Source organism: Oenanthe melanoleuca, chromosome 3 (genome assembly GCF_029582105.1).
Source record: "Oenanthe melanoleuca isolate GR-GAL-2019-014 chromosome 3, OMel1.0, whole genome shotgun sequence".
Lineage (NCBI taxonomy): Eukaryota > Metazoa > Chordata > Aves > Passeriformes > Muscicapidae > Oenanthe > Oenanthe melanoleuca.
In genome coordinates this window covers 47,339,059-47,359,283 of record NC_079336.1, presented here as the reverse complement: position 1 = coordinate 47,359,283, position 20,225 = coordinate 47,339,059, and the positions used below count along the sequence as shown (strand labels likewise).

The following is a 20,225-nucleotide window of genomic DNA, read 5'->3' as shown; positions in this document are numbered from 1 at the left end:
TCAGATTTCAATGCATACAGTAAAGCATGGTCTTCCCAAAGGCAATTTCACTGGCCTTTGCTTATTCTCTGCTGCTCTCCAGAGGCAGATGAGATTGTTTCCTCTTCACCTTGGTTCTCTCAGGCATTTTGGTCTTCACCTGGGTCTTGGCTCCTCCTGCTCCATGTCTGCTGTTTCCACTGTAGTGTCCTCTCATGTAAGTGCTCCCCAGGAGCTATCAATACTCTAACTTAATCATGAGCAGATACCTTTCACTGCAGAGAACATTTAGTGGGATTTCATGTAGAATGACATGGACATGGAGCAGACAGAATTCTCTTGCCTTCCCTGTGTCTGCCACCGCTGACTGACCCTTCAGGGAGGTGGGGAATTGTCCTGGCAGAGGCCACAGCACAGGTTGCTACTGGAAATCCTGTACTTCATGTACCTCCTGCTCACTTTCTGCTTTTACATTCATAGTTCTCTTCAGTCTCTGTTGCTGTTCTGTCCAGTTTCAAGAGAAGTTGCCTGTTGGGTGGTCACCTTGACAAAGATCACTGCATAACATTTGAACATTTTACCCTTTTGCCTGAAAGTACAGTAAAGAGCCAGCGACCATTCTAGGGCAGCTTTAGAGGTCTCTGGGTATCTTCCATAAAAAGATAAAAGGCAAAAATGCTGGGAGGAGGTGACTTTTCTTCTTGGAAAAAGTAACTGTAAACATTGCCTTTGAAGGACCTGATGAACTTCATGGAGAAAAGCAGGGATCTTGTTTTAAAACCTGTTTGATATTAGCATCTTTTGGAGGCTGTGCTGGTAGTTTCTCAAATGATGAACAGTTAGCCACAGCAATTTGATATTTCTACTCTCATTTTCAGACAGATGATGACGTGCATGTGTCTCCAGTACTAATGGATGCATCTCCTGGACTGGCATCACTGAAGTGGCCAGGAGATCAGCATATATTAATGCTGAACACTACATATGGATAGCAAATAGACAAAATTGATGTTCTCAAACTAATAGCTCCTAGGCTATACCTCTTCATTATCTCATTTGTTGCAGTAAAAAACATTCATATTTTGTCTGACATTGTAGACATATGTAGAAATCTTTTTTATTCCCTGTCATCCCATAAAACTGAGTAACCACTTGTGTTAGTCTTCCTCCTGAGGTTGCTGATGGTACTAATTCACTGTCTGCCTGCTCCTACTAAGTCAGCATCCCTAGCTGGGCCAGTGGTCAGGCAAGGGCAGTGGTTAATACATTTTCTGTCTGAAAAACTAACCAGCTGTTAGAATTTGCCTACACGGTGCTCCTTACAAAGAGGAATAAAACAGACATCAAAAACTCCCCTGCAGGCTAGCTAGCTGATTTTCAGTTTCTTTTTCAGCTGTCTCCAGCTGTCGAGACAGTGAATGAGAGGTGCTTGACCAGATTATTATCATTTTCCTGTCTCAGAGAAGGGATACTGTGGAAAAGTCAGAGCTCCAGCAGGAGTCTAGATGCCTTGGGTGATTCCAGGACCACTTAAGCCTGCAAAAAGCTAGCTGTCATTTACTGGAAGTTGGATAGGAAGATATTCACACTTGCTGCTGGGGCTGGAAATAACACAGTTACTGTGCTAGTCCTGTCACAGATTCCCCAGTTTGACCCTGCCTTGGCAGCTCCCACCACAAGATTTGGGTGGAAAAGTTGAGTGCCAGTAGTGTGTGCAAATTTGGGATTTCTGCACCTTTCTTCATACTCTCAAACAAGGTAAGGATGATTTGCCACTTAGGGGGAGAACAAAAATGTGTTAAATATCTTTGAAGCATTAACAAATAAATCATTAGTTTCAGTACCTGTGAAGACATTGCACTTTTGGGGATGGGGGATAAAGAAGTAAATTTTAAAAAAAACCTCTTTTTAGCATTTAATTTATCAAATAGAGTGATTGAATCTTTAAGCAAGCGTTGCCTGTGTGCTTCATAGTTGAGTTTGTTTTTAATTTTGCTTTAAAATATGATTCTCTAATTAAAAATCAAATCATACAGCATAATTTATTAGCATTCTTAGTTAGCTGCAGAAATAAAAGAAGAAAGATGTAGCACAGGAGTTTGAAGGGAAGCTCTTCTAAGAAGTATTAACAGCAGATCATCCTTTTAACTCCCCCAGTATGGTCTGTGGTATTGGATTTAGCCTCTCAGCAAATTATTAGGAAGAAATGTGTGTCTGATGATCAGCATTGGTTTCTGGGAAGAGAAGAAGCCACTCTTCTTTCTTTTTTTGTGACACACTGACAAATGGTTCCATTCAGAGCAATCCAAAAAGTTATTCTTATGAAAGCATTTTCAGATGTGGCAATCCTAAATAATGCATGAAACATTAAATACTCTGTGAAAATGGCCTCTGACAATCATCCTTTTGGCTGCCATTTGTCTCCCTTTCCTAGGGGATCACAGTATGGGTCAAGTTGGAAGGGATATTAATTAAATAATGAGCAATTCTGCCAAAATGGACTGTGCCCTTGAAGACTGTTCTAACTGGATTGAAATATAAAATTGTAGAATGGTTCAGATTGGAACAGACCTTAAAAATCATCTAGTTCTTAAAAAAATCATTAAAGCTAAATTGTGAGCTAGGAAACAACTTTTTATGTAATTAACGATTTTAAAATATAACATTACAGAGTGTTTATCTCCAGTCCTCCCTTTTGTTATGTGTATTAGCCTGTAGAGAGTTAAAAAATCCATCTGGTACCTGTGAAGCTAATTGAAATTTTGAGATTTGGGCACCTGGAAAGGGATAACTGTAGGAGACTGGTCTCCATGGGTTTACTCTGTAACAAGAAAGACTCCATCTTCAGTTTAATCTCCTCTGTGAAGTGATTTAATTCTGTTATCTCCCTGTACTTATTATCAGGGGAGCCCCAAAGAGATTAATTTCTATGAGTACCCTTGCTGGAGTTGCAGTGCTCTCACCTGCCCCACCTTCTCCCATGGTCAAACCTGCAGCTGGCACACAGAGCATCTGCTGAATTACAGCTGTGCAGCCAAATGGCATGTGGTCATAATTTTAAGGCTAAAACATGGAAAAGCAATCATATTATGCTTTCAAAATTGTCTGGGAACCACAAGCTTCCTCTGGGGAAAAAAAGTGGGGGATGATATGTGGTTTTCTTTGACAAAAAATCCCTGATTAATTCTACATGACTTCTGTTTTCAAGGCATGCCTCCTTGGGGGTTGAGTCTCAAGGAGAAACATGGAGTGCATCCTGGGGTGCTGGGAGGGGAAAGCTGCAGGAAAGTTTGTGTGTCCATTGCAGCACCCTCTGCCTGTTTCTCAACCTCCTCCTTCCTCTCTCCTGGGTGTCTGAGTGACAGCTGGTGGTGTGCAGGGACAGCACTCTGCTCCTGCAGAAATCCTCTTAAAACAGGATTAAGCCTAACCAATTCCAGTCACAAGCTGTATTTTCCAGGCAGATCCTCCTTGGTCCCTCAGCATCATGCTCCAGCTCTGGTGAATTTCAATGGGATTGAATTCTCAGGGATTTCTCTGTCATAGCATTTTGCATTTTCACCCAAAATCACAGGGGAGTTTCTTACAGAATAAAAATCAGCATTAGTAAAGTCCCAAGGGGCTGCTGGGAATTATTTTCATATTTAATTCTAAAACCTTTCTGAGCAGCAGTACTTGGACACTTCTCATTGCTGCTGTGTCTTTTTAATTCTAGCCTGTCACCTTTTTACTGCCCTAAGTCTGCAGATACTGGCTGTCCTGTTGTGCTGGTGCATTCTGCATTAAAGGTTGAAGTTCTGACTTCTTGCTCTGCCTCCAGCTTGCAGAGTTGTCCTGGCATCCTCCAGGAGAGTTTGGGGTATAATAAACAAGTTGTCTGTGGAGACAAACAGTTCTGCTCACTGATGACAAGAATTTTGATAAGTATTTTGACCCTTTGAAGTATTTGTGCAGTTTCCCTGAGGATTTGCATTTTCTTTCAGTTGAAAATTAGCTGCTGCTTTATACATTTTGGGGATGTAGTATAATTTTTTTAAACTCTTTTTACTGAATTTCAGTAATTTTAAAAAAAGCAACCTTTGAATATTTATATTTCCTCTCTTGGTACACCCTGTACATTTTAGAAGACTTAGTGATCTCATACTTTCTGTTCTTATATACAGATGGACCAACAATGATCTGCTGGAAAAATTCTGAATTGAGTTACCAGCAGCCCGGGTCAATCGGGCTCATATTTCCTAAGAATGAATGACTCTAGAATTACAAACCCCAGCTTTCAGATTCTGTGGCACTCAGTGTTCAGAAACAAAATTTATAAAATCAGTGAGAAATATTATAAACCAAAATATTATACTTCTCTGATCAGATCCTTACTTTGAATTTGTCTTACTTACATAATAAAAGTTATAATAAGTCCTAAAGTTCTAAGAATATGTTACAGAAATTTTGTGTGTGTTTTATGCAGTGTAAAAAATACAGTTTTAGACACAGTGATTTGAGATAGGTTAAAATAGTGTCCTAAAAACTGAAATTATTTTAGCACTCGTCTGGATCTTCAAAGTAGTTTGAGTAGTGAGTTTCCTTCCCTCTTTCTTTCTTTCTTGAAGTGTATAGTAGGAGTCTTGTTTCTAAATCTGGTGTCAGTACATGACTGACACTTAGTACAGGTTGTACTGAGTATCAACATAAGAAATATTGAAAAATTCAGTGGCAAAGAAAATTATAAAAAAAAGCAAGACAAAGGAATGCAACTAATATAAAAAGTTTCACACCTGGCCCCCTTTGCTGTCCTCTGTCTCTTTCTGAAAACTGCATTTGTCAGCTTACAAAACAGTTGTGACATTAAGCTATTAAACTGAGTAAAAATAAGATGCAAAAAATGTTTTCAGTGCTTTACAGATTTTGCTTTGATTGGGAGGAGTGATCTTCCCATAAGTTTTGCACAGAGTCATAAACCACCTTTTGAGAATCCCCCAAATGCCCTGATCCTTCTTTGGGTTCCGATTGCTGCTGTTGTTTCTTACCTTGAGTAATGGCCACCCCCAGAAAAAAATCTTGTAGGAACTTGCAGCACTATGTAGGTTTGATAAAACTTGGTAGTAGAAATAAAACCTTTCACCAGAAACTCAGGTTTGTATCTCAAGACTTCAGGAAGCCAGTGCATAACTTTATAACTGAAAAGTAAAGCCATATCCAGCATGGACTTTATGGCTGAAGAGTAAATAGGTACTTAGCATTGCTCTTTTTTTAACTTTGCAGAAGTTTTTGTTCACCCTGATAATGGTAATGGTGAAGAGCTTGAAAAATGTCTGAGTTGGAAGCACTGGTTATGTTATCTCATGCATGGGCAGAAATCAGTACTTTCCTATGCACAACTATTAAGATTTAATGAGCTGTTAGATTTATTTATTGCATGTTATTTTCTAGGTCACCTCAAGTAATTTATAAATGTACTTGTTGTTTATAATTCCTGATAAAGAAGAAAAAGACATCTTTTTCCATTTACTTTGCTCTGTTCATCTGTTCTCTCTTTTCAAAGTTCTGTTTTGTTTAAAAGTATACAATATTTAGGATTTGGAGGGTGGAGAGGGCAGGTCTGAAGAAAGAGCACTCTCTTCATCCTCCCTTTTTTTTAAAGCCAAGATACTGTTAAATGAAAGTCAAAGTCTACTTTCCCAATCAAAAACAATCAGAGTGTGAAATCTCTCACATTCTATATGCTGAAAGCTTTGTTGAGTATTTCTTGGTCTCTCTCTTCAGGAGCTCACTGTCTGCATAATACACACTGGACTATCATCTTAAAATAAGGATGGAGTTAAATGGAACCAGAAGCAGTTCCAGTTAGTGTGAGGGAATATAGAAAACTTCCCTGTTCCATTGCTCCTAAAGGAGAAACATATCCTATGAAGATGATCAGAGGGCTGGAGCACCCCTCCTATGAAGACAGGCTGAGAGAATTGGGCTGTTCAGCCTGAAGAAGTGTTTGGAGAGACCCCACAGCAGCCTTCCAGTACCAAAAGGAGTCTGCAAGAGAGCTGAGAGGGACTTTTGACAAGGGCAGGTAGTGATAGGACAAGAGGGCATGGCTCCAAACTGAAAGAGATTAGGCATGAAGTGTTCAAGGCCAGGTGGGACAGGGCTTTGAGCAACCTGTGAAAGGTGGCCCTGCCCATGGCAGGTGGGTTGGAACCAGGTGATTTTTGTTGTCCCTTTCCTTTCAACCCAGACTATTCTATAATATGAAAAAATCCCAGGCATCCATAGCTGAAGGTTGCATGAAAAATAGTTGAGGGACTGAAGTGCAAATCTTGGGTCCTACCACTAATTGAAATGAGCTTTTCAATGACAGAGCTCAAGTCTGAGGCTAAACCAACACATAGCCTTGTTATTTTGCAGATTTAGCAGAAATGTGTTGATGCCTTTTTTTCCTAGCCACCTGAGCCAACTGAAAAAAATGAAAGCTACATTAAATAATACATAAGATGTAACATAGATGTTTATATCTACTTATTTTTTGCATTAAGAGTAAAGAATGCAACTGCATAATTTTCAAATCATCTTAAACAAGAGGGATCTTCTACTCATGGCAAAACACACTGCTGCATAATGAAATCTTTTGACAGCTGTGTTTGGAAATTTTTCTTGTTAACAAAACACACATCAAAGTGTACTGGCAGGTTGTATTGATATCAGCAGACACTGGAGTAGAGTGCAAGTAGGAACTCTATTACGTTTTCTGTCAATTTTGGTTGATACCTTGCTGCAGGAACAGCTCACTTTGAGATTGATTGAGAAACTTGGTAGAAAAAAGCATGTGTACTTTTTCCATTTGTACCACAACATAGTAACTTTCTGAAATTCTGAGGGTTTCTGGGTTTGTTTTGTTTTGTTTTGTTTTGTTTTTTTTTTTGTTTTTTTGTTTTTTTTTTGGTTTTTTATTCTGTGAACTTTACATCATCTCTTTTAATCTGAGTGATTTGGAAACAGGATAAAATGTTTTCATCTGGAAGTTAGCAGTTAGAACTTGACATAGAGTGTACCAGAGATGGGGTCTGTTCTTGGGTGATTAACCAGTCTGTAATTTCTTCAGACCTCAGAGAAGAGGTTTCCAGACATGCTGTCTGCAGTACTCACCTTGATCCTATTTTCTGTAATATCTGATACTTTTACATTACCATTCAGTAGATTGAAGTGCAGACAACTTGTAAGCCAGGTGTGGTCTCTTCACTCTGTAAAAAGTACTCTAATATTTGTAAGGTAGATCTTAAAATGAGGTATACCCTAAAATTTGTGTTCTGTTTCAGTCACACAAATACCATATCAAATTGGGATTGTGTGCATCTTTGCAGTACCCTGATTTCATTGTGTCATCAATTTTGGTCTGCAGCTGTGAAGATTAGAAATACTTTTTGGGCAATTATTTACATCAGAGGACTCACATGTGTCCCAGCCTCGTGCACCTGTATGGTCAACCAGGGGAACCTCATCAGATCTCTTTCCTTTGTGCTCTCTGTGCCTTTTCCCAGCTTTGAAAGTTTAAAGGCTTGGTTTTATTTTAAATGTCTGGCAGAAGTCTCAAAATACCATGTTACTATAGTTAGAAGGTATATTGACATAATGGAGTCTTAATTTCCATGTATTGGTTAAGCTTCAGTTACAGATGATCTTTTGATATTTTAATGTATCTGAGAATTTCCATCATGATTTATTGGGTTTTTTGCTGATTTTGGGTGTTTTGAGTCACAGGAAGACTCAGGAATATCATATTTTCATGGTTGTGCAACTGCTACTTGATGACTGTAGGGGCTGCTTGTGTGTAAAAGCAAAATTAAAATTTTATTTATATATGCTGTTAATGCTGCTTAGGGCTTGGAAATGTGGAAGACATTCCAGTACCTAATAAGTGTATTTATATGTAACATTCATCCTAATAACATATCAATCTAATATGTCATTATTCACCTACATGCTCTGGAACATTGGCTAGTTTTTCTTTAATTTCAGGGGTCTTTTTCTGAATATTGCTGCTGGAAATCTCAAAGGGAAAAAAACCCCCACCTTTCTGTAATGAAACTTTAGTAGACTTGCCATCCTGAGTCTCAACCAGCATTAGTTTCTAGTGGGGATTTAGCAATAAATGTGCTTTTCTCTATTCTCAAATAATAAATAACAAATCCTAAGATTAATTTTGGTGTGAAGGTCGTAATTAAAGCTGAAGTTACTCATCCTGGTAGGAGTGCCCAGAGAAAATATGTTCTTATCCTACCCTGTTAAAGTCTCATGTATTAAGAAGTTTATGCTCCATGCAATACTTTTAACTTGAAGCCTATTCTGTATATATGCATTAATATATGTTAATAAACAATTGCACTGTAGAAATTAGAATTGGAATTGGAGAGTGTTGTGTTAAGTACATGGGAAAACGTGAAATTGAGAATGTTTTCTTATACTCAGTGGTTTTTTTGTCATGTCATTGAACATGATGTGCTGCTATGGAACACTCTTACAGTGATAAGTGTAATGGAGCTGTTTGTGAGTTAAAAGACTGGGCTATTGCAAGAATCAACTGTAAAGCCTAAGCAGAGCTGGACTGAAGTAATTCAAGATGCTGTGGTGAAATCATAGCAGTCTGCTGAAGCATGGCTCCTTACATACATATTAAGTACATTTTAGATTAATTATTTTCTCATGATAACAGTATAGCTACTGCCTATTACATTTTATTAGCATTGCCTTAGAGATGCTCATGATTATTTTCTGTCTTTCTCTTCCCCTCATCTTAGTGGAATCGGTCGAAATTGGCCATGGGCATCTGGTGGAAGCAGCATTTTGGCAGAATTTGGGACTTTGCATCTGGAGTTTGTACACTTGAGCCACCTGTCTGGAAACCCTGTCTTTGCTGAAAAGGTTAGACTGCTCCATCAAAATCAGGTTGTAAAAGATAAATCACATATTCAGAGACCAATATGAATGGGGAGAGATTTGGATTTACCTCAGCTGTAAGCATTTGTCACATTTTCCCTAATCACCTAGGCATGTTTTTATATTAAAAAGTCAAAAGTCTCTTCCAAAATTACTCTGATGTATGTTCCTGTATATGGCCCCATAAAACATTTAATTTCTGTTTATTTTCTAAATTAGTATCACATTAAGCAATCAGACTGTACAGCTTTCTTCAGTTCCTTACTTAATGGGGTGTAAGAAAAACCTGACATTATATTTGGGATAGTAGCTGATGTCTAGAAAAACAAAGCACCATGGTGATTTCAACAAGTTTACTCTTCAAAATGCTGTATAATATCACTGCTGTCAGTGAGGTCAGAAAGTCCTTCCATTGCACTGACCTCTAAGAATTATACTTTGAACTGTCTTTGGGGAAAGAAAAAAAATCACATCCTTAGACGAAACAGTTGTTCTGCATACTAATTTTTCCAAAATTTGATAGCATTGTCTTCTGGATACGTTTTATATACATGAGCTATGGAAAAAATGCCTTCTTCTTTCAATTCCCACCTGAACAATTTTGCTTTGCTTTTTGACAAACTAATAGTCAGCAAGTCCTGTTTTTTATAATATACTTTATCATTTATCCTTTTTTTATTTCCTAATTAAAGCATACACTTGTTTTGATTTTGTATTCTTATTGCAGCTGCCCCATGTTACCCAAAGCTGATATTATCAACTTAATAATCTCATTATTTATGAGACTCCAAATGTTTAGCAGTAGGTCTAAAAGCAATAGTCAAATCTAAAATTATCATTGGGTAAGCACTGAGTGGCTTTGCTGCAGTACCATTGTCAGAATTTGAATAAATTTTGTAAAGGAAACTCCTAGCAATTTCATGTATTTAGGGGTAAATTTAAGGACAATGTCTCTTAAATTTGAACTGTGGAGGGGCAGTGGATGGGTAGGGGGTGGCAGCACTGGGGAATAGCCAGAAACAAATTTGTGGCATTTATGGTAATTTAATGCATAACATCTGTTCTACTAAGGGACAATGAAAGTGCATATCTTAAAAATCCTAGCCTATGGTTCTTCTACACAGTAGAATCATGCTCTAGCTGCAGAATGTTGGAAATCTGTTTATGTAAGCTGTTCTTAAAACCCTTTAGAGATTGCAATTCCAAAGCCCTCAGAGGCAAACCATTCCAGGGCTGGTACACTTGATAAAGAAGAAGAAACACTGGAATAAGCTTTGCATGGATGTATTCATAGAAGAACTCATTAATTGAGGTCTAAGACTCATTGCAGACTGCATTTGAGCAATGAGTAGTGTCGAGATGCAGGAGGCAGTTTGCATACCACAACAGAAATCCTTCTGGAGCCGGGTACAAGTTAATTTTTTTCTTTTTCAGTAGCTACTTCACTGGGTCTCTAGGCACTCAGGAGTTTATAATGAAGCTGTCAGTACCTTTTTGTTACAGTTTCTAGCCTGCAGAGCTCGTGTTCCTCATTCTTCCAAGCTGCTACATTTGTTTTTTCTGCGAATCCTAAAATTCAGTGTAACTCATTTCATGTGCTCTGCAGTGGATTGTGCTGCTGGGTGGCTCCAGCTGCTGAGCATCTGGACTGTAATTGTTTCCCCGGGCATCTCATTTGTAGTGAGCTCCTTAGTAGTGCTGGTGGGTCCCTGCTGCTGGCCAAGCTGGTTGGATAAAGCTCAGTCACTTCCAGCAGTGCTCTCCTTCCCAGGCAAAACTCCTTTACAGTGCATTTCCCCGTCTTCACCTATCCCCAAGTGATAACCTTAGTATTTAATAGCATTCCTGATTTAGGTATACAAGGAATATAAATGCTGATGTAGCTGAGCCTAGTTAAGGCAAATAGCCTCAGTGAATTTCAGTATCCTGTGGAGAAGGGGAATACTCTGCATGGCAAGTCCTGAACTTGAGAGCTTGCTCCTGTTGTGTTGTTTCATGGCTGGCAATCGACACAGAAACTCCAAAGGTTTTCAGGAACTTGTTTGCATGATAATATCAGCTTTTTCAATAGTGATATGATTGCACAGAGGTGTTTGGGTGTGTGTGTTGAATACAGTCAGGGGGGTTATTTTAGGCATATTTACACTCCTGTATTTTGTGGGGGAAATGGATAAGTGCTCAGTGTTCTGTACCTTCCACTAGGTAATGAATATCCGGAAAGTTCTAAATCGACTGGATAAACCAGAGGGCCTTTACCCCAACTACCTGAACCCCAGCAGTGGCCAGTGGGGCCAACGTAAGTAGCTGAAGTCTTTGGTACTATATCTGTCTATCAGCGTTCTCATTCCAGTCATTAACTTCTTTCAGTCACTGTTATGTGTTTTTTATATTAAAAAAACAAAACTTTTATAATGATAGAAACTCGCTTTATATCTGAGATTCTATAGAATGTAAAAAATACTAAAAATATAAAAATAATAATCTTGCTGTATTTTAATATGCTTTTTCTGAGCTTTCAGTATGACTTGTGGAAGCGGGGGAATGTATGAATATGTATGACTTTGGAAAGGAATTTGTGGACTACAGAAGTCTCTTATTCAAAAATCTAAAGTGCTCTCTGAAGTAGCTGTGTAAGGAAACATTATCAGCTTGTCTGAATCAAATTCCACATTTTCAAAGTTATGTGGCTCCACTGAAGGAAAAATGAGTAATAAGACAAGTCTTTCCAGTTAATACCAGCTGTGATTTCTGTTGGAATGTAATGCCACCAACTGAGGAAGCACACTGAACAGAAATGTGTCATGGCATTAAACCCCTTGGAACCATTGCTGAAGATACCAAAATTAGAAGGAAAATACTTGAATTACTTGAATTCCTTAGCCCCTTCCTGATGACTGAGCCTTTTCTTGTTGTTCATTGCTTTCTCTGATCTCCAGAACATGCTGAAAGTCTGCACAGTGTGCAGGATCATGATTCTAGTGACCTTACTGCTTTTTTCACTTTTCCTGCTTAGGTTCAGTCTGCCACCATCCTATTCATACAACTCAGTGTCTTCCTTCTTTTTCTTCCTTATATTATTGAATCAAAACAAGCAAGATATGCTGGTCTGGATTAGCTGGACATGTAGATTATCAGTGTGTGAGCTGGTTGGACAACACAACAGAGGGAAAGGACTGGAGAGGTTTGTTAATATAAGAGTTTTTAAGGATGTAGCTAAGGGGGAAGTGAGGTTCTGGAATCCTTATGGGACTGAACACAGTTTGAATAGATAATTTTCACAAAGGCAAAGACAAGTGGGTGCTCTCTACCATGCCTCAGACAAATGCACCCATCACCCACTTCATGACAAGCAGTGAATGCCCTACCCACTCTCCAGCAGGCTGAAGTAGGGGACATTAAAGACAGAGGGGAGCAGAAACAGGTTTCTGCTCAGGCTGGCAGAAGAACTCCCTCCCAATACACCTCATTTTCCCAGTTGTCCTCATACAATAGTTATGAGGTCCTGGAATCTGAGGACTGGGGAAAGGAGAAAGTGCACAAAGGTTGGAGGGGTCACCCAGGGTAAGGGAATGATGGAAGGCTTTCCCTTGGTCAAAAAGAATTGGGTTAGAGAACATCTAGGCAAACTTTATATCCACAAGTCCATGGGACCTGATGGGATGCATCCATGAATGCTGAGAGAACTCACAGGCACCGTAGTGAAGCTGCTCACAATCATCTGTGAAAGGTTGTGGAGTTCAGATGAGGTGCCTGAGGATTGGAAAAAACAAAACATCACCCCAATCTTCAAAAAGGGCAAGGAGGATGACCCAGGGAACTACTGACCCATCAGCCTCACCTCAATCCCGGGAAAGGTGCTGGAGACCCTCATTTTAGAGGCCATCTCTATTCATATGGATGACAATAAGTTGATCAGGAGTAGTCAGCACTCATTTACTAAAGGTAAATCCTGCTTGACCAACCTGATTGCCTTCTGTGATGTGGCAGCTGCCTGGGTGCATGAGGGGAGAGCAGTGGATATTGTGCACCTCAAGTTTAGCAAAGCTTTTGACGCTGCCCCAACATTCTCATAGGCAAACCAAGGAAGTGTGTCCTGGATGAGTGGACAGTGAGGTGGATTGAGAACTGGCTGAACAGCTGATCCCAGAGGGTCATAGTCAGTGGCACAGGGTCTGGTTGGAAGCCTGTCACTGGTGGTGCCCCCAGGGGTCAATTCTGGGCCCAGTATTGTTTAACTTATCCATCAATTTCTTGGATGAAGGGGAGATGCAAGTTCTCTGAAGACACAAACCTGGAATGGATGAGTGAATGCTGTGCAGCCCTTCAGCAGGACCTCAACAGGCTGGAGAGATGGGCAGAGAGGAACTGTCTGAAACTCAACAAAGACAGATGCAAGGTCCTAATAACCTCAGGCTCCTGTACATGCAGGAGGCCAGCCTGCTGAAAGCAGCTCTGCAGAGAAGGACCTGGCGATCCCAGTGGACAGCAAGGTGGCCATGAACCCTTTTGGCCAAGAAGGCCAATGGCATCTAACATGGCATTCCTAACACAATGGGCTGTGTTAGGAAGAGCAGTCCCAGCAGGTCTAGTGAGGTGATGCTGCCTCTTTATTAAGCCCTGTTGAGGCTACAGCTGAAGTGCTGTGTCCAGTTCTGGGGTTCTGGGCTCCTGAGCACAAGAGGCAGGTCTATGAGATGGAGCAGGTCTATCAGATGGTGACAAGGATGATTGGGGTCTGGAGCATCTCTCCTTTGAGGAAAGGCTGAGAGAGCTGGGCTGGGTCAGCATTGAGAAAAGGCAACTGAGAGGGAGCCTTATCAATGTCTCTTAAGTATCTGAAGAGAGGATGTCAGAGAATGCACCAGGCTCTTCTCCAGGTTGCCAAACAATAGAAAAAGAGGCAACAGGAAGAAACTGATTCACAGAAAATTCTACCTGAATAAGAACTATTCTGTGCAGGTGGCAGAGCACTGGAACAAATTGCCTCTGCCTGGGAGAGGTTATGGACTATCCTCCACTGGAGATATTCAAGAACTATCTGGACACAATCCTGTGCCATGTGCTCTGGGATAACTCTGCTGGCGCAGGGAGGTTGGACCAGATGATCCATTAGGGGGTCCCTTCTAACCTGACCCATTCTGTAATTTTATTTGTTAAAATCTATTTTTGAAAGCTTTGTGTCACTCTGAGTTAAAATGGTGTCCAAGAAGGTTGTGCTGCTCAGCTGTATTTTCCCATCAAGGCCCATGCCATTTCCCCTTACTAGAAGTGCACCTGTCATTTCTTAGTCTGCCATGCTGTGAGGCTTCCTGCAGGTCACTGTGCCACAAGGCCAGTGGCAGCTCAGCATGCATGACCACAGACTGCATGTTGGTGTAAACCCTGACATCCCTTTACAGATCTGAGAGGTGTGCCCAAATGTATCACATGTTGGCTCAGCACAGCTTTGCAAGGCATAAAAATCTCCCCTGGAAGTGTGGCTCCTACAGCTGCAGGTACTGGATTTAATTAGAGACACTCTCAGCACCTGTGAGGCAGATCCAGTTAACTCCTTTCTTGGCTTCTGTCAGCCACAGAAGCAGCTTTTTGATGCTTCATGAGATCAGACATTTCTAGTGGCTGAGGCAGTTAGTGGCTCTGCCTTACATATTTTAAAGCAGTCAAAATACTTATGGCCTTTGTTATTTCCATATTTTTAATATAAATGCATCTTAAGCACTCCTCATTCACACAAAATGCCAGTTTTTATTGGTGTGCACAGAAAAATTTGTAGCATACATAAGCTTTGTTTTCCAATAGCAATCAATAGTGTTGACAAATAAATAGCTTGCTGTGCCTGTGAATGATGGGCACAGATGTTGATGCAGGTCTGTCCCTGGCATGCTGAAGCAGCAAAGACAAGTTCCATCTTGTTACATCTCTTTCATATCAGTCACCTCCACTCACCAACACTGATTAACTAATTTTTTCCCCACAGAGAGGATCAGAATGTGAGACTTGAAAAATATGTTATTTGAGATTGCTTTTCTAGGCTGTTTTCAGCTGATTACAACAGAAGGGAAAAAGCAAACAACCAAGACCCTTAATTGGTACAAGACAGAAATATTTTCTCTTAAACATAAAGTGGAGAGGGAGCAGTGGTTTCAGAATGTTTCTGCACTAGCAGTGCTGTTGCTGTGAAGGCCACTGATGGACCTCTGCCATTGTTCCTGCAAATTCATTTAGCCCTTGTTATTTTGACAGTAAACTGACAGTGATTTGCTGCAGCATGCGTCAATTGGATTTGTCTACTGCAATAATGTATATAATAACAGGGCTTATTATTGATGAAACTCTGCTTGTGCTATTTAGTTTGCAAATGTCAGAGGTTTCTATGGTAATTTATTTAGGAAACTGTAAAGGTCATTTAAATGCTGCTGTTCAAAGATCAGCTTTTGATCACAGGGAATGTTCCCATTGTTTTAAGAAACCTCTTCTCCTTTTGGATCATGAACATTTAATTTTTAAAATGGTGTAGTCTTTCCAGAATTTCAGTATATCTCATTCAAAAGAGGTTGGAGAGGGGAAAAAAAAAAAAAACATTTCAAATCCAGATTTGATGGTACAATATATTTGGTAGGCAAAGGACAGGATACATTCAGAAAACTAAAATGTTTTTGCATGTCACAGGGTAGTGGAGGAAAAGGACACTGTTGATATAGTTTGAATAGACAAGTATCTATCTTCTACATTTGCATGTCTTTGCAACCTGTCTGGAAGGTGAAAGGAGGCTTTCCATGGAGAGAAGATGCAAAGGAGTATAAAAATAAATTCTCTCTGTTCCTTTGCATGCTACCAACAGGAGGCATAACTTTGAAGCTAAGATCAGAGTTAGGTGTCAGGAAGTGTGAGCTCAGTATCACTAACCCTTCTGCATCTCACTTGATGAGTCTGGATCATCCCATGCAGGGTTTTTTATTTGTCTTCTCATGGCCAGAATTTTGTGGTATGACTCAGGGACTTGCTGTGTGATCTGTGTAATGGCATCTCCATCCTGGATTTCTTGAGTGGAATTAGCAGATCCCTCCTTTACTGTGAAATTGACAGTTATAGATGAGTAGTCCTGGTAAAGCACTTGGAAATTTTTCACTGAAGACTTGATAAATGCCAAATCATTTAATTTTACCAGGCAGCAACAAGTTTCAAAAGCAAACCTCTAGCTACTCTTCTTAACTTAATGGAGCTTAGAAAAACACTTTACATGCATATATAATTGTAGTATTTCATGTATTTAGGGGATCTAGGCTGAAGTCATGATAACCCATCAAAATTTTGCCAAGAATCTTTTAGGTTCCCAGACAGTAAGTGGGTGCAATCTTGTACAAGCAGCTGAGAGCATCACTGAATTTCCCATCACTGGTGCAACTGATGTTGAATGTCTGGCTTGTCTGGTGTTGGTGTTTCCAGAGTCTTGTTCTCAATTGTGCAATTGAGTAATCATAGCATCTGTAGTACCAGATTGTTTCACATAGTAAGCACAGGGCAGAATACAGCAACTGTAAATGTGGTAAAGTCCTTTTTTTACCTTCCAAACCACTGCTGAGTTCTGAGAGCAGTCGAATGTTCAAAAATGTGGTATTATTTTGAAACATATGGCTCAGCATTTTGAAATACCACTAAATAACCTGAAATTCAACTCTGCAATAAGGAGCTAAAAGCCTTTTTTATGAAGTGACTTAAATGGAAAGTTAGTGACTAAAAGAGCAATGCCTGCACATTAAGGGAAAACCTTTATCAAATCAGAGAGCACTTTCTACATTTTTACCTTTTTAGAATAAAAAAAAAGATTAGTTTGACACAGTTTTTTCTGGAATAGACTTCATGAATTAGAATGGACACATATAAATTGTTTTTCTTTGCCATGATCTCCTGCGGCACATTATGGATATTAAATAAGTATAGCATTTTAGCTAGATTAAAAATATAACAATAAAAGAAATAATTCTCTGTATATACCTGTAAAGTTTTTCCTGAGGTTCCAGGCTTATGTTTATTAAAGATGTTGTAGAAATAGATCATTAAATACACTGATTCAAACTGTAATTGTATTTTATTGTCCTGGCTGAAGATGAAATTGCTGTTCAATCTCTTTCTTCCCTATTAAGATCATGTCTCCATTGGAGGGCTTGGGGATAGTTTTTATGAATATCTGCTCAAGGCATGGCTGATGTCAGACAAGACAGATGAAGACGCCAAGAAAATGTATTATGATGCTGTTCAGGTAAATAAGACATTTAAATCTTCCTTTCCATAATAATCTAATCTATAATAGTCCTAAAGAGACAGGCTCTGAGGACAATATGAGAGATTTATGTATTTGCTACCACAGAGTATTTTTTTAAAGAATTAGTTTCTGTTTTAAAAAAGACTTCTTCAAATAAAAGTGCTAGAGGAATACAGATACTGTGGGAAAGGGGAGAATTTTGAAGTATAACTATTTTTTTCTTTTACTGCAACATAGTCAATTGTCTCTGGAGGAGAAAAGTGTAAAATAAGCAACAAAAATGCTCTCAAATAGACATTCAACTCTTTTTTCCAAGTCTTCTCTAGATATGTATTAGTCTTGGCCTTCTCCTTTATATTCAGAAGGGAATTCCTCTCTTATGTTGAATTTTCTCATGTTTCAGCAATAAAAATTGGTTTGACACACGTGGTCCACACATGGATCAATATGTTATGGTAGATAATCAGAAATTAAAATAGGAGTGTTATTTCACAATTACTTTTTGGTACAAGAGTACATGAATTTGTCATCTTCTGTGAAACAGCCCAACTGGACACAAGAGAAAGTTTTATAAAATCAGAACTGTCCATATTTGCATTTCTGTATGGTATTCTATGTATGTTCCTGCTGGTCTGCACTTTGCCTTGTTATTTATTTTATTTCCTTAATATGCTGTTTTGGGAGAAGTAATGGGTTTGAGACACCAGATTGAGACTTGGGAAGTATTCCATTTAATTTACAGGCTTTCCTTCTAGTCCTGGGCAAATGACCTATTTTCTCAGTTCTTTGCTTTCATATATATATATAGATATATATTTAAAAAGAGGATAATATTACTTTTCATTTTCCCCATCCTTTCATCTGTTTTGACTGGAAGTTGTCTAGGGCCAGGGCTTTTATCTCTTATTAACTGTGTGTATCTACAGTGCCTCTATAGACAAGGCTTTGAGATGCTAAGCAATATCTGCTTATTCTCTCATATATCTGGAAACACACTGTCCCTAGGGAAGTCATAAGTCTCCTTTTACTTCTCATACACAAAAAGTGGTGGCATAAAAAAAATAACAACCATGGTTGTTTATTGCAACCATCTTTTTTTTCATTAGAGAGGAAAGTCAAGTGTGAAGATCTGAGGGAGGGTGTGATCTCTGGTGGTTGTAAATTTGACGGCCAAGTATCCTCTGCTAAGGAGATCTTGCCTTTAATTTTGTAAGTGCAGATTTGGATGCAGTCAGCCTCATTTTCACTGCTAGCCTGGTTTCAACTTCTGTGCAAAAGGTGGATCTTAAATTAGGTTTGAGTGCATTTGAGGCTATAGCATAAGAACAGTGCTGTTGTAATAGCTCAGCCATTGGGTTGGCAGCCAAACAGAGAGAACAAAGTGTGTGAAATTATCAATTCATCTTACCACATTTTGAAGCATGTCAAAGCTGCTTCTAGCCTTCTGCTTCTTCTGGTTTAAAAACATCAGGTTTTTATTGAGGTCCCAGCAGGGAGCAGAGGTGGTGACAGCCCCCACATTCTCCCTGCTCAGATTTTAGCTGGAGGAGCAGAATCCCCCCTTCAGCAGCTTCACTGAATGTGACAGTATCAATGACAGGCTCTCAGCTCTGTTGCATGTGACTCTATTTAAAGTACCTATTTTCTTAATATTTTTAGTAGTACTAGCCCAGAAGCAGTCCAAGCATCATGTCTGACCAGGATGTTAATTTTGAGAGGACCTGACTAAAACCAGATTTCCTTTTGCTGCAGGCTGTTGCTATTTCCAGTATTTTCTGATTGATAGCATTCCTGTTGCTTGTTTTCTGTGCTGAGGTACAGCTGTACCAAAGCTGGGGCTGCACATGCAGCATTAGTACTTGCAGCTTGATGTTGGAAAGTAGCTTGTTCAGAAAGCAGCAGCAAAGTTTCAGCCTCACAGAAACTGCAGGATGTTTGGGCCCCACTGGGATTCCAGGTTCTTCATTGGAGTAACTATCCTGATTTGAAATCCATCCTGATACTGGCTTCATTGCTATTGATCCACTACTTATCTAAATTAAAGCTGATTTAAGTGTCTGCTCAAGCTGCAGTCTTTCTTTATGACTAAAGCTGCAGCGTCTGGGCATTCTGAGTCTGCTTGGTATTTTCTTGGAGAAATTTCCCCCAGCACTCTCAGAATCTTTTTAAGACTATGCCAAAGGGAGCAGCATGATTATTCCTGGCCATTCAGTCCAGCACATACCCACCAGATTCTGCAAGAGTGATGTGGAGGTTTGATGCTTAATTCAATATCTTCTGCTATCCAGAAAACACAAATGAAAATATATGGTGAGTTATATAGTTCACTGTGAAAAGCTGAAATCTATTTAGATAGAGCTTAGGGGTTATTTTTCAAATTGTTCTATAAATCATATTAAAAAAAAAAAAAAAAAAAAAAAAGGAATGCTGTCCATTAGAATTTTTGTATCACCTATAGGTTATATAATGGCTGAAGTTAAAAGCAATAACTAAGATCAGATGAGATTTAAAAACTGCTTCTGCTTGCTACAAAAATGCATATATGGCTGAATCCATTTAAAGAGTTTATTTCTAGTGGGAAAAGGGACCAAGATAGTTTGTTTTGAATACCAGAGCACAGTATGAATGTATAAGGCCATCAGAGGGATTCATAAACTGTAGAATTCACACAAAAAGACAAGTGAATGTATTTTTAATGTAAGTTATTTTTTCTCTTTTGAAAAGTAATACAAATAACATCCTGCTTCACATAATACATGAAGTAAGAGATCTTCCTAGACTGGTTTCAATGGATAGCATGCAACATTTAGTTACAGAACAAATGTGTATTCAGCTTGCAGCTATATTTTGAGGAAGTGACTGCCAATAGAATAATCCATCAGTCTTTGCAAGTATCCAGGACAGGAATCATCTCAGTCTTCTCAGTTAACAAGCTGATCTCTGAGACACAATTGAATAGGTTTATAAGAGAACATGATAATTTAGAGCAGAAATGGACCTTGTGGGTTCACTTATATCTAGTCTAGCAACAGCAGTGTCACAAACTGCATCAAATCCTCCC

The 20,225-nt window shown here is 39.2% G+C and overlaps 1 protein-coding gene across 1 annotated transcript in view; it reads left to right on the top strand.

Annotated features, from left to right (window-relative positions):
- MAN1A1 (mannosidase alpha class 1A member 1) overlaps positions 1-20,225 on the top strand; it is a 139,510-nt gene that overhangs the window by 100,103 nt on the left and 19,182 nt on the right. Inside the window, exons 6-8 of the mRNA XM_056486650.1 lie at positions 8,763-8,886; positions 11,104-11,197; positions 17,046-17,161. Coding sequence (XP_056342625.1) covers positions 8,763-8,886; positions 11,104-11,197; positions 17,046-17,161 — 334 coding nt within the window. The remainder of the gene's footprint in view (positions 1-8,762; positions 8,887-11,103; positions 11,198-17,045; positions 17,162-20,225) is intronic.